The 14,512-nt window shown below is 39.9% G+C and overlaps 1 protein-coding gene across 1 annotated transcript in view; it reads right to left on the bottom strand.

Annotated features, from left to right (window-relative positions):
• Positions 1-10,011: 10,011 nt before the first annotated feature.
• The window catches only part of PHEX (phosphate regulating endopeptidase homolog X-linked), a 105,862-nt gene continuing 101,361 nt past the window's right edge, over positions 10,012-14,512 (bottom strand). The window contains exon 22 of the mRNA XM_035309829.1: positions 10,012-13,976. Coding sequence (XP_035165720.1) covers positions 13,874-13,976 — 103 coding nt within the window. The 3' untranslated portion in view covers positions 10,012-13,873. The remainder of the gene's footprint in view (positions 13,977-14,512) is intronic.

Raw genomic sequence — 14,512 nt, forward strand, 5'->3', positions numbered from 1 at the left:
GAAACAGTGTTGTGAGCTTGCTGATGTAAGTGGTTTGGGGAAGAAGCACTCTAGGGTGCTATTTGACACAGCCCTTTGAGAATTTTGAGGACAGCATTTTTATGAGTGAAATTCCTCAAATCATGTGACTATGTCCTGTGAATTTATTAGCTGTCTAATAATGTCCTAGATACATCAGCTCCCCCCTCAGAAAAAGAATTTTGTACATAGCAACAAATCTGATTACTTAAAAAATTAGCCTTTGTAACATGACATGGGCAGCCATATTCTACCTAAGACTATGCTGAGACATTATTTGTGAACATGAACATATGTTCTCAGAATTAATTACTTTCATTCTGCAATTAAAGTAAATGTGTTTTGTGGAGAAATGCAGTACTAATTAGAGATTCCTGCCAGCGAAGAGTATCAGCACCGTACACTCAGGTCACTGAGTACAGACTGAGTGCCGTACTGGATAGTCAAACCTTCAGACTAAAGCCACACTGAGCAACCTACTGAGTACAATCAGTTTGCCATAAATAGCTACACATGTTAATTACTCAGAGTCAGTTTAAAAATTACTATACTTTTGTAATAAAAATCACTGTACTTCAGCTGAAAACACTAAAGATTAACTTCACCGAATAAACTGTCCTTTACCGTTGTTCACCTTGCTGTGTTTGTTGTTGTTGTTGTTTTATTTTGTTTTTCAGGAAGACCTATTTTGTAAGAAAGCACAGCTGAAAGAACCACTTGCCGTTTCTTGAAGGTACTTGTTAGATCTGGGGCTGAACTTCACTCAGTGCTCGGGAGCATTTGATATGGCATTTAGCACCGATCTCTTCTCTGTGGTGACCAGAGATAAACAGGACAAGAGAAAACAGCATGAAGCTGCAACAGGGGATGTTCAGGCTGGGTCTTAGGAAAAGGTTGTTCACCAGGAGGGCGGTCAAGCACTGGGACAGGATCCCCAGGGCAGTGGTCACAGTGCTGAGCCTGCCAGAGTTCAAGAAGCCTTTGAAAAATGCTCTCAGACACATGGTCTGATTTTTGGGTGGCCCTGTGTGAGCCAGGAGCTGGACTCGATGATCCTTTCGGATCATGCCAACTCAACTTTTTATGGCTCTATAATTCTATGGTTCTATTATTTGGTTGAGCTCACTCTGGAAACTGTTATAAGCCATGAAATGCTGTTTCCTTTAGTGTGCTCATATAAGAGTGCTCATATTGCTCACTGGTAATTATATCCACACAGCATTCACATGAATGTAATTATTCAGGATTCCCTGCAAGGATCTTAACAGCAGTACAGTCACTGTGTTTGGCCCCTGTATCAGTTCTTTCTGCTACCTGTTGCAAGGCTGCCTTACCTTATCGAACAAATCCCAAAGTGCTCTTGCATCTACACCTGCAACTAAAAAGTTGTCAGTATTCCCATACTAAATTGACTTAAAAAAAAAAAATTGGCTCTGATGGGGTCTCTAATTTACCCGCTTCTAGTTTCACACAGTGTACCTACTATAGAAGTAACACTGCCAGAGACTCACAGGGTAATTCAAGTTGGAAGGGACCTCTGGAAATCTCCAGTCCACCTCCCACACAAAGCAGGACCAGTTACAGCAGGCTGCATACGGCCTCCAGTTAAGGCACGAATATCTCTAAAACCTCCCTGGGCATTTAGGCCAGTGTTTGACCTCTCTCACAGTAGTCCCAAGGATCAACCCGTTAAGACCATCATTATTGACTGGTGACCAGATGAACACAGCACCACTGATTACAATCCTTTAAGTCCGGCAATCAAAAAAATTGTCCATCTACCTTGTTACTTATTGTCCACATAGCCAAAACATATTTCACTAATTTGATTGTCAGAATTCTATGTGAGATCACATCAAAGGCTTTGCTAAAATCAATATTGACAGCATCCACATCTCTCTCTTCACTGAGAGTCAGCTGCCTCATCATAGAAGGCAATCAGTTTTATCAGACATAATATGGTGTTGGTAACTCCATGTTAGTGGTTTCCAATCACCTTTCTGACATTCATGCACCTATACAGGAATTCCAAGAGGATTTGCTCCATAAACTTTGCCATAACCTTTCAAATCTGGTATAGAACATCTGTACAGTAACATTGGCCAGCAATTTTGGTGTTTCTGCAGACATCTCAGGTGGTCCATAGGCCTGTAGATATTGAGTTTTCCTGAGTGCTCTTTAAGACTGTCTTCACCTACTCTTGGTATTGCTGCGCTCCCCCAGGCTTTGCAACTGGGTTCAGTGGGGTAGGAGGTCTGAAGGCACCCTTCAGTAGCAAAAAAGGCAAAAAAAAGCATTGACTACACTAGTTTCTTCCACGTCCTTTGTCCCTCAATCTCTAGTGCTACACAGCAGCAGGCTCACAGTTTCTTTAGTTTTCCATTTGCAATCCTGTAAGAGAAGTCCTTCCTCTTGTCCTTCAAATCCCTTGCTAATTTAAGCTCCAGCTGCTCTTCTGGTATCTCTATGTTTTCTTATATTACAGAAAATTAGTTATATTCGCCCCATTGGTAGGAAGAAAAACTCTAAGGAATAACTCTCCAGAGTCATTTACATGAGGGAACTAGTCAAATGCAGCTAAATCTTTCAGGATTTGGAAGCAGCACCCAGATGGAAGGGGATACTTTCCAGATGTCAACCCTACATGGAAAATTTCAAATCCACAAAGAAAACAATTCATAGAGAATTCATCTTATGAAAGACATCAGAGAGGGAGAAAAATCACTGTTCTGTTTTGTTACTATGCATCTGAAGGCCTTTCCCAAACTCTGACTAGTGATATATATATTTAATCTCACAAAGCACATTAACTACCAATTATATTACAAATTTCTGGCAGCATATTATAACTATTTCACCTTGGATTTTTTTTTTATTATTTTTTTTTCCCTATGGGGCACTTCTGTTAAGTGTGAGACATCACTGTTTGGAAAGATGAAAGACAGAAGACAGCGCGGGAAAAAAAAAAAAAAAAAAAAAAAAAAAAAACTTAAATCCATGATTGAGCACACACTCAAGGAATAAAGCACAAAGCTCTGTGTCCTTCAAATCCTTGCTCCTTAAGGCCTTCTTAGGAGAATCTTGGTGCAAACACAACTTCGGAGTTATTTTCCCATTTTTTTTTGCAATGAAAACTGATGATGTTTCCAACATGCAAATATAAAAATGCTAGGGGAAGATAAAATGTATTCTTTCCTGGTCTTTTTGTTAAAGATTCCTGTTTGCTGCCAGACATGAACCTTCATATTGCATGTGAACTATGCTGTAGCTCATGGAGGTTTCAACAAGTTCATGTCTTTGCTACCAGAAATTTGTTACCTTTTTTCATAAAATACATCTGGTATGAAAATGGAATGATGGGAGAAAAATGATTATTAAAGAAGATGCTGCCTGAACATCTGCCTGTTTTGTCAAGTGACTTTCTGGCCTGAGGCTGTCACTACAAAGCTAAGAAAAGAATTGGTATGAGCTGCCTTGCCAAAATAATCTTCTGTTGCCTTTGAACTTTTTGCAGTGATGCATAAGGGAAGAGTTACGGTTTCACTTTATCTTCCAGTGAAACTAAGCACACACCTAGTCACACATTTACATCTGCTACTTGCTATATTAATGCACAGAGTCACCCTGGCTTCTTCTTTAGCCCCTGCCTTCAGACAATCTGTGCTTTCCATAGTAGGGACCTGGGGCAACAGGTCTCCTCCGGCTTTGTTCCAACTTAAAATGGCAAAATGTGCATTGCTTTGAAATTGTCCATTATTGATTGCCATATAAAAGCCCCTTCTGAGATGCTATGGATGTTATCTTAATTTCCTACACTGTGAACGTTTTTTTTTAGCTTTTGCAGTTTCTTCTCACATCAGCCTGAGAATCACCTTTCTGTTTCTCATTTTATGTGGTATTTTGCCTGATGTCCTCCTGGTTAATGATTATCTAAACGTGTTAGTCAAGGTCTTGGAGCACTGCCTGGCAAATGAAGAAGTTTTCATCGGGGCTAATTTTAAAACTTCCTGTATTATTGCTGCATATTTTGTCTAAAATCCCACCTCAGACCTGCTTTTATAATGCTTCCTCTCTTCTTCCAGCTTTCAAGAACAGTCTTTAAACCCTTACTTTTAAACACTCATGAGCTCTATCATGGATTAGCCTCTGTTGTATCTCACTTAAAGTCATTCTGCTTGTGTGTCACCTTGACATGGAGAGCAGGGCTCTTCAGTTCCTGTACTATGTAGTCATAGTTAATTCCTGCTAGAAATAATTGAAAATTGTTAAAAATATCACATATTTCAAAACCAACTATTTTCAGGACTAAATGTTCCTCCCTAATAGTTATATTTGTTGGTGGTATCCACCCTCTGCAGAAGAACTAAGTATATCTTAGATTCTCTTTAGGTACCCTCTGAACTTGACATCCCTCACACACTCCTGCTGGTTAGGATCGAGGTGCTCTGGAGCTGCTGTCGTACTGTGACCTGGTTGTCGTACTGAGGTTGGCAGAAGATGAACAGTATGTGTGTGGCCCCCATGTAGGCATAATCTCACCCCTACCTAAACTAAACATTCCTCTTTGGCGTTTCCAGTGCTTTTGTGCAATGAGAACACTTAAATAACATTGTGAATATCAATCCATGAAAAGCTGGGTCTGAAAAATGTTGACACTGAAGGAGGGCTTAAAAAAAAAAGAAAAAAAAGAAAAAAAAAAAAAAAAGCACCTAATTTTCTAAAAACACCTGTCTTTTGTGTGGAAATGTTATTCTCTGTAGAAAAAAAGAAATGTGATTTTTCAAACACACAGAATTTCATAAATAAAATTGTTCACCAAAGGGTAAAAGAGTGCACAACAGGACTTACTCTTTGGTTCATTGATTTTAGGGCCATGAGGGATCATTATGATTATCAAATCTGAGAATCTGAATAAGGCAGGCCAAAAAAATTTCAACATTAATTCCTCCATTAAGTTCCTCTTGTAGTTGAGCAATAGAAAAGGCTTTAGACTGGAACCCAATTTGATCCATTAGCAAATGCCACTTGTCTCTCCAATTCCCACAAGTAATTCTCTCTCTCTTTTTTTTTTTTTTTTCCAAAGAATACTTAAAGTAATTTGAAATCTTTTAAAATGACTGTTCAGTTTCCCATTACGACCGGGCCATTTTTATACCTCCTAGAAGAGATTGTTTGCTATGAAGAGTACAAGTGCTCAAACTTGGGATATCCATAAGGGAGGGACCCCTGTTATGGAGAACAAACCTACTCACTGCCAGTTGAACACAGGTTACTTACGAGAGCAGGAAAAAAAAATAAGGAACCATTATTATTGGTAGGAAAGATGGTGCTAAACTTTGAACTAGAGTTCACTATCTAATACAGTGCAGTGCAAAAATGGTACATTATAGGGATAACTCCAGATTCCAGACATAAGGCACCGCTTTCTCTCTGTTTATGGTCAATACTCACTTCTAGTCCTATAAAAGAAAGCAGAGAGCAAGGCTGGATCTGGGAAACCCAAAGCAGCACATGAAGTCCCACTTCTCTGAAGGTTTCTGCGGGCCCTTGCTCACAGAGGAGTGTCTGAAGCCTGGTTACTCCTCAGACACAGCACTGGGAAGTGTCCCTGTGTTTGCACCATGGAGAAAGGTCCCGTGTGAGGTTGGCTGTGGTAGGGGCTACATGAGCTGGCAGTGCTCATGCACCATACAGGGCAGGAAGGTTTCAGAGGAGCCAGGCGTCAGCCCTGAGGTGGGATGGGAAGAAGGTGCTGCTGGTGCTTTGCCTGCAGACCCTGAGGTGTGCGCCACTGGGGAGAGGTAGAAACCTCCCCATCACACTCCCTTCTTGTTTTAAGGAATGCTGTCAGGTCTCCCCAGGTTCAGCTGTGCTTCAGAGCTCATGGCCACCAAAAATGGGCTCACAATGGTGCAGAGAGGTGTCCACCAGCAGCAGTGAATCTCCATGCTCCTTCCTGTGCTGTGTGTGCACAGCCGCTCTCAAAATGGTGGCACTGAAGGGTGGCTTTGCAGCAGGGACAGTGAGCAAGGAGGGAGAAAGACAAGAACATCAGACCCTGAAATTTAGGGTAAAATTGCAGCAGAACTGCTAATCCCACTTGAAAGAATGGGCTTGAGTCCAATTACAATTTTTTTCCAATCCAATGGGAAAACCATTACACTGATGACAATTGGATGGGTGCAGCCATGGCAATCTTGAAAGCATTTAGGATATTTTGATTAAATGATATAGTGGGAAAAGACTTAAATTGCTTCTCTAGAAAAAGCCCAGCACAGATAAATTTTAATTAAAATGAATTAATATGGCATTTTTATTTGGAAAATCACATGAAAGGGAAAAAATAAAATTGATGGGTGTGAGAAAGGGAAAACACCCCTTTGTTTTCTCTTCTGGCTGATTGTCACCACACTGTTTTAAAAATCCCTTTGCTTCCCTCTGTAATCAAGTTGATTAAAATCCTCTAAAGAAATAAAACAGCTGCACAGACCTTCAGAATCACACTCTCCTTTTCTGCATGTGCATTGTCTTTTCAACAGCTTTGTTTTCAAATTATTCTTTTCCCTTCATTGCCTCTGAAAGCCTATCACTGGATTTATTAAAACAAAGCCGAATAAGCATGCTGAATACAGACACAGTGATTGCCTCAACACATGTTGTTCTTGCAAAGAGTACTGTGCTAGCAGGTCGAAACTGCCGGCTGTCGCTGAACTGAAAGCAGAACAAAGAAAAACCCAGCTGAACTAATGAAAGTGTTCACTAAACAAAGACTCCATATTTTGCCCTTCCATCACATGCTGCAGAGCTAAAATAATAATTATCACACTGAAGTCAGACCATGACATTTCCCTTCAGCCCAGGCTAGGCTGCAAAACCTTCCTGGACCAGCTCTAGGATGACCTGACACCTTCCCACCACCTCGGCTAGGACCAGGCAGCTGCTACCTGCTGCTGCTGCAGCTGTGTCCTTCAGCCTCAGCCTGCCTGGGGTGTCTCAGGAAGGAGACATGCTGATGCCCTCCCAATCCTGCTTGGGTTTCTTGTGCCTCACTGCAGGAAGCAGAGGGGATGAGGGGAAGGTGGCGGGCAGGATGGAGGAGCACTGCAGACACATACTACACACATGCACACTGTATGCTGCACACACACACTGCACATATGCACACCCCAAATGTGCATTGGGCATGTGCACACTGCACATTGTAGCAGTCCACAGGGAGTGTGGGTGGCTTACCATGACTGGGGAACACTGCTGAGCACAGCGGCAGGGAGAGCTTGGTCCCTGCACCCTGCATGACATCCACAACATTTGAAAGGTAGCACCTAGCAAAGCAGAGACATCTCTCATCCCAGCCAAAACTTTAACTTCCCTGGGTTTATTTTGAACATGCAGCTTGGAAGGAGGTGTTGGCCTAATATTGGTGGGATAAGTTTTATTCTTGTCCTGCCTACTGACTTTGAGGTATTTACTTCAGCTCTCTGCAGCTGTGTTCCCTCATCTGGCAAATTAGATTAGTGCCAGCTAATGCCTTTGGAAACCACTCCGTGGACTATGAAGGAAAATTCCTATGTAAGACACTAGATATTTTATTCTCAGTCTGACTTTCTGTCTCATCATGGAGACCAGAAAATCTCAATGCCCTATATAAGCTTACACTTAGATTGATTGATAGGACATATCGTGTTTACTTTCATAGATAAAGGTCTATTAACCATTAAATTCAAATTGGTATCTTTCATGGAAAAAAAAAAAAAAAAAAAAAAAAAAAAAACCTGCACAAATCTGAAACAGTGACAAAGTAACTTTTAAAGTGTTTACAAAGATGAAAATGTAATACCTGCAAGATAAGAGTAAACAGAGTCAGTCCTATGCAAACGATGGTAGACTGGGCCTCATTGTTTTAGAAGAATCCCAAAGACTAGTTTTTTTGTTTTGGTTTGTTTTTTTAATAATTATTTTTATTTTTTCCTGGCAAGAAGAAAATGTGTCCCTCAAAAAGCTTTAAAACAGTAAATTCTATGTGCTGTTATACAGATGGAGTAAAATGCTGGCCCCACTGATGTTAATGACAAATCACCCAATGAAGTCAGTGGGGTCAGAGTTTTACCCTGAGACTCTATTTATTTTAAAATAGCTCATATTTCTGACATTTTTATATACACTTACATAACATAGACTTGCAGACTTCCTGTGCTGTGCCTATATATATTATCTTTTATAGCAGTGCCCTTGTACTAATGCTTTGTAAAATCTTTTCATGATTTACAGCACTAAAGAAAAGATTTTCTAATTTCTCTTCATCATACTATTCAGAGGTCACACTGTATGGTGCTCTTCCCTCTCCAGTGCAAACCACTGAAAACCCACTCTAGCAGAATGATATGCTTTGATTTTAAGTGTCTAATCAAGAGCAGCCACAAAACATGCCAATGCCTTTAAAATGCAGTGGCGCTGCATTGTTTTGCAGCATGGACCTATAAAGGCACCATGTATTCCTTTAAAATGCCATGATATGATATAAATTGGTTAGTTTATAAGCCTGTTATATGTGTTTGGGGAACAAAAATGATGCAGGAAAGTAGGAGGCAGTAGCAGAATTACAGATCCCCTAGAACCATCAGACAGTCCATCCAGTCTCCTGGACGATGCAGCAAGCTCCAGCCAATGCAGTGCTTAGCCCCTGTGTACGTACTGAGCTGCAACACTCATGCATGCCCCAGTGCCCAGTCATGAAGGCCAACAGGGCTCCTGCACTCCCATTTTTCTCCCAGCAGGAATGATCCAGCAAGTTTGTGTACCATTTCCCAGCTCTGCTGGGTCAGCTGCTTTTTCTGCAAGTATGATATTTCGATATTTTTAATTGCACGTTGTGACATATATTTATTTTCCATATTTGTTGTATATATGATTTTTTTTTGCTGGTGGTTTTACACAAATACTTTCCTAGTGTTGAAGCAAGAGAATGTGACAACATATTTTTTCAGGTTCCTGTACCAAAATCTCTGCTACTCACATTTCAGAAGGGCACTATACATTGGCAATGCAAAACAACCAACACTGTCATTATCCAAAGAAGTGTTGATATCCTGAGTAAACTTAGTGGTAGAATTAAAAACAAACAAACAAACAAACAAAAAACTTAAAATCCTTTATGAACTCCCCAGGTGTTTTTAAACAGGTCACTTTTCACCGGTTCAAAGCCTAGATAGGGAAGTGATACCTTTTTTAGGTACATTTTTGAAAATCTGCATTTAGGTTCACACCCACAGTTAATATATGCATCTGTGTATTTGTCTAACCTTGTACATAAAGCTCTTTCAGCTGTGATGCTTATGGATGATTAAATTTATATCATTATATCTGTTTCTTTGATGACAAATTAGTGTAACACATTATCTTGATTCTCAGTAACTTCCAGCTTTGATGTTATATTTAATAAAACATGGCGCTGTGTTGGAGAGTCCCTAGGGAATCTTTAATTTTTTTAATTTTTTTTTTTTAAATATATATTACATTTTAAATGGGATTAAATTGTCTGATCAGTGAGGCAGGCTCTTGCTGTAGCAGATAAACCCTGAATTCCTCAGGGCGATGTGCAGCCATTGTTAAAGCCTCTTTCCAAGACACAAGCAAGCTCAGCAAACCCCGCAAGAGTTGAACAAAATATTTCCCTCATGCCAAGGCTGGTTTCATGGTCCCATTCAAACATTTGCTCTGCTCATTCATCACCTGCCATGCAAACTTTACTTTTGTGTACACAGGTAGCTCTTCTCTTACCCCTTGTTATGATTCAGAGGCTTCACTTTGGGGCAGTTCTGCAGCCTTCCCCTCTGCAGTTTCTGCACCATTCATCCCTCATGCACAGTAGCTTGTCCTATGTTTATTTTAATTGCCTCCAGTGGATTAGCAGGGGCAAGTGAACCTTAATAAACTCTGGCTGAAGATGGCCTTTCTTTCACTGTCAAACAATAATGTTAGCCTTGAGAACCTGGGGCCATGTCATTATGCTCTTTATTACATAAAGACTATATATTACAGAAGTAACATTGTAGAGTTGGGCAGTTACAGGACAAGGAGATTCTGCCATAGTGCATGCATACGAAAATTCTTCATCACTTTGGCTTTTATTGGATAACACAATTGACTCTGAAATAGTCTGTTAAGTTACTATGCAAGAAGGAAAATTAGGAAGTACAATAGACTCACCAGAGAAATAAAAATACAGATTAAAAAGACACAAACACAAAAGACCTTTTAACTCACTATGGTTTTGTCTCTTGAGTTGTCAGGTTTTTAATATTTATTTGGAGACAGATATATATATTACATTGCTGTAAGACAGACTTCTATGCTGTAATTTGTGAATAATACTCAGGAAAAAGTTACACATAAAACCACCTGATTATTTCATAGCTACTTCAAACATTTAGTGTCATGATAGCATTCTTATCTGAAGAATGTTGAAGTCCCCTTGCACAAGGCTCAAGGCAGAACTTTATAATGCAGCTGGGTTTTTTGGTCCTTTAGCATCAGGCCCCAGCCTAGACATCACTGACATACCTAAGTGGTGTACACAGGTGAGTAGCACAGCTGCCTTTTCAGAGAGCTACTCTTGTAAAGCTATTCTTTCACAACAGGATAAGCAGAAATACTCACAGTGTATGAGTTGGTATTACAGCTTTCTCAGGGTCAGGGGAAAAAAAGGGGGTTGCATAGTTCAGGACCAGAAGAAGGGGACATGGGACAGGAGTAGGGGTTATTCCTCTATGTCTATACAGTAGAGAAAATCTCTTCAAAATCACACAGGTATTTTTTTTTTTTTTCATAGCAGATCTTTTCCCTCCTGAACACTCGAAGATAAGATTACTGACTGAACAGAAGGAAACATTTTACAATGTGCTTAAGGCAAAAGGAGTGTTGCAATAATTACTAGCAATTTTTAAAAAATCAATATAAAAGTTCTAGAAGAAAAACATATATGATGGAGGATCTGTTTGCATAGATGCAGTAAGTGAACCTGATAGTAATACAGCAAGACATTACTAGCACAGACCAGGGAGGCACAGTGTGAAAACAAAGCAGGGCCAGGGTACCTGTTAAAATAGAGGCAATGTGAAGAGACCTCACATATCATCACCATTTTTCTAGTTATCTTAGGTGACCAAATTTTATGAATGTGCTTAATTACCTTCTGCTTTGCTTTCCTGCTGACACCTAAATAGCTGATTCCAAAGTGAACGGTAAATTGTGTAATCAGCTCTTTGGTTGGTTGGAGGTAAGAAGCAGGTAGGTAAGGTGGGACTGGCTCCTTGTGCTAACACTTGCAGTACGTAGGGCTCTTCTCAACTTCTAAAAGCAGGGTCCAAAATTTGGTCTTGTCCCCTGTTCCTTCCTTCTAGTGCATTGTCCACAAGCCCCACACCTCCCTGCAACGTCCCCAGCCCAGGATACATCCCACTGCCCTCTGTAGGAGATGGGTGTCTGCCCTAGCAAGGATGAGATGGTTTTGCAGTGGTAGCTGTGCTATTGGGAATATCCATTGCACAATTCAAAAGTCTTTGGTATTAAACATGAAAGCCATGAGCCTAGCAAGGGTGACATAAGTCATTTTAGAAGAAATCACTATCCAGTAGAGAGTTAGAACCCGCCCCCCCAAAATACAAAATGACAGCATCTGTCCCACTGGAAAATAGCCATGAGAGAGAAATTCTTTCAAATGCATCTCTGACCCAAGAGATAAAATTAGAAAACTCCAAGCTGACTGTTGTGAAAACATTCTTGCCTAGGCCAGAAACTTAGAAAGTTTAGATAAGTGTTTGAGTCGCTGTTCTGACTTCTTTGAGGACAATGACCGTACTGGTACTACCTATAATGAGGCCAGGATTTCACCCCTGAACTTTGTGCTGTTGATTGAAAGCAGCCAACATCAAGTTGTCTCAGTACTTGTATGAGAACAGGAATGAAATCAGGACAGCGCTCAATTTGCTGAGGAACATTCCCATTAGTAGGCAAACCCTGTGACTTTGCTCAAGAGCCATTCCTACTTGTCTGAGGAAAGTTCTTATGAAAATACTGTCATCTAAATAGTTTGTGTGAAAAATATCAATTGGAAAAAAAAATGGTAGTGTCAACTCAAAGAATAAACTATGTTCCATAGAACTAAGAGCTGGCTCAAAGGAAGAAAAGTGCATTTGCTCTTAAGAAAAAAAAATGATTTACTTCAGGAGAAAATTAAAAGAAGAAAATCCTAGCCCATAAAACATAATTTTATGAATGTGGCAACAATGACTTAAGCTTAAGAACTCAGCTTCCTTCACTCTGAAAGGTAGTTTGAGGATCTATTTTCTTTTCTGAAGTATGTTTCCATAATGTCTCACTTCTTTATAGAGACACAGGAAACTAACCCCATTTGCAAAAACTTATCTTCAGTTGAACCTTCATCCACCTTGACTGTTAGAAAATATTTGATCAATCCTTGTAAAAAAAATTATCTTGCTAATATTTATATACTGATAAAATAAAAATTAAACAAATTAATAGAAAAATCTATATTTTTTGTATATATATATAAGTATATACACAGACATATAGATTTGCAGTAATTAAATCAATGTAAAGAAGCTCTCTCTCCATTTAAAATGATTCCACTATCCAAAAATGAATTAATGCACAGGGTATAAATAAATACCAGTTAAATATGTATATTTCTGTTAGGGAAGAAAGGGCTATCTTAGTTTTCTTCCCCCCTTACTAATAATTTTGTGTTAAATATTTTCTGCTATTAAATTTTATTTTATTTTTATTTAATATTGTTAGAAATCAGATAAAACTCAAATGGCCTGTGTATATGCTGTATTTAATAGTCCACTATTTCTAAACTTGTCTTTTGACCCAGACAAGTCAAATGCTTCTGGCACTCTGTTTTTAAGTCATATATTCTTCTTTCCTTAAAACTACAGGTAATCTTGCCCTGTTTGGAACATGAGGACAAACATGTACACTACTTATATTCTTCTGTAAGTCTCAGACGCTAACACATACTCAAAACTGGTGTAGTATTTCAGGACTAAAAATAAATGTAGGTGAAACCCTCTTCAGCACAATGTAAAATTCAGCCCATGGGGAAAAAAACTGCCCACACTTTAAACAGGAATCAGTGCTATAATAAATCTGGGTATCATGGTGCTGGGAAATCCCTCTACAAGCCTCTGTTTTTTTCACCATACATTGATTTTTGTCATAAGCTGTTCTAAAATTAGAAAAGGACGGGATCTGACAAGTATCCTTTCTATTTAGTCCTAGCAGATGGAAACCATGAGGTGCTTTCTCAGCTTGAAGCTGTTCCAATACCTAAGGCACTAATCTGACATATTAAACCAAATTTATATAAAGTCTTCTGCCTTTACATCATGCAACATCATTTATGGCGTGCTGGGCAGTGACAGTTTAACTTATGAAAATGCTGTATAACACAGCAGATCAGAGCTGGCTTTATAGCAGGTCTCATGAATTTCTTCATCCAAAAAGAACAAATTTTGTATGTGAGCATTCTGCATAGCACCCCTGCAGAGCAATAGATTAAAACTGGATTTTAGCATTTACTTCTTGCTCACACATAAATCAGGAATTAGAATTGATAATGACAGTTATCCATCAATGGCAGTGCAACTGCAGATGAACAGGAGGAGTTTTATGGATAAAAGGAGTGTTCATATAGTTCATCCATATGGATGCATTTGAAGTAACACCTCTCCAGATTGCAGAACATTATTCTGAAACTCTAGTGGTGGGCAAGAGCTCAGCTGCAGCAGTTCACATTGCAGACCCCTGTTGACAAAAGACCTGGATGGGATGTCTACCACAGCCGGCAGGATTCTGCCCCTCGGTTCATATTCGTATTTACTGGGCAGTTGAAAGCTTTACGGAACTCTTCAAAGTTGCTCATGGCACCAATAACTCTGCAAAGAGAAAAGAAAAGTTCTCAACAGGCAGGTTGTGGAACCCTTTTTCCAGTAGCTGCCAAACTGCTGCAGCCCAGCATACAGCAGGATGTAAGCACACACGGGGGTCGTGCTGGAAGTGGTTCGATTTGGCTCATGCCAGACAGCTTCCTGTAACAACACTCCCTACCACACACACACAAGCCATCTCCCCAAGACTTTGCAGCCTGAAGCCATGGTGGCAGACAGAGCCTCTCCTATCAGCCAGCTCAACCCTGGGCCTCCCAGCCCTTCTAATATTTTGGAAATCCATTTTCTGAAGCTTCTGACCTGACCAGCTCCCAAGCTCTCTTGCTTCCACCCCAGATGGCATGACAGTGAAAAAGAAGCACTTCTCCTCCTCACACAAGCTAGACAAGTGTGCCTGAATTCCAGACCGGCACCTTCAGGTATATGGGAAGAGCTCTTTGTGTGCAGTCATCTTTGGTTTCTTCTTCCACGTCTGTATTATTTCATGCTGTCAGAAATGATTATTTTACCATTGCTAGATTGGA

This window comes from Oxyura jamaicensis, chromosome 1, assembly GCF_011077185.1.
Source record: "Oxyura jamaicensis isolate SHBP4307 breed ruddy duck chromosome 1, BPBGC_Ojam_1.0, whole genome shotgun sequence".
Lineage (NCBI taxonomy): Eukaryota > Metazoa > Chordata > Aves > Anseriformes > Anatidae > Oxyura > Oxyura jamaicensis.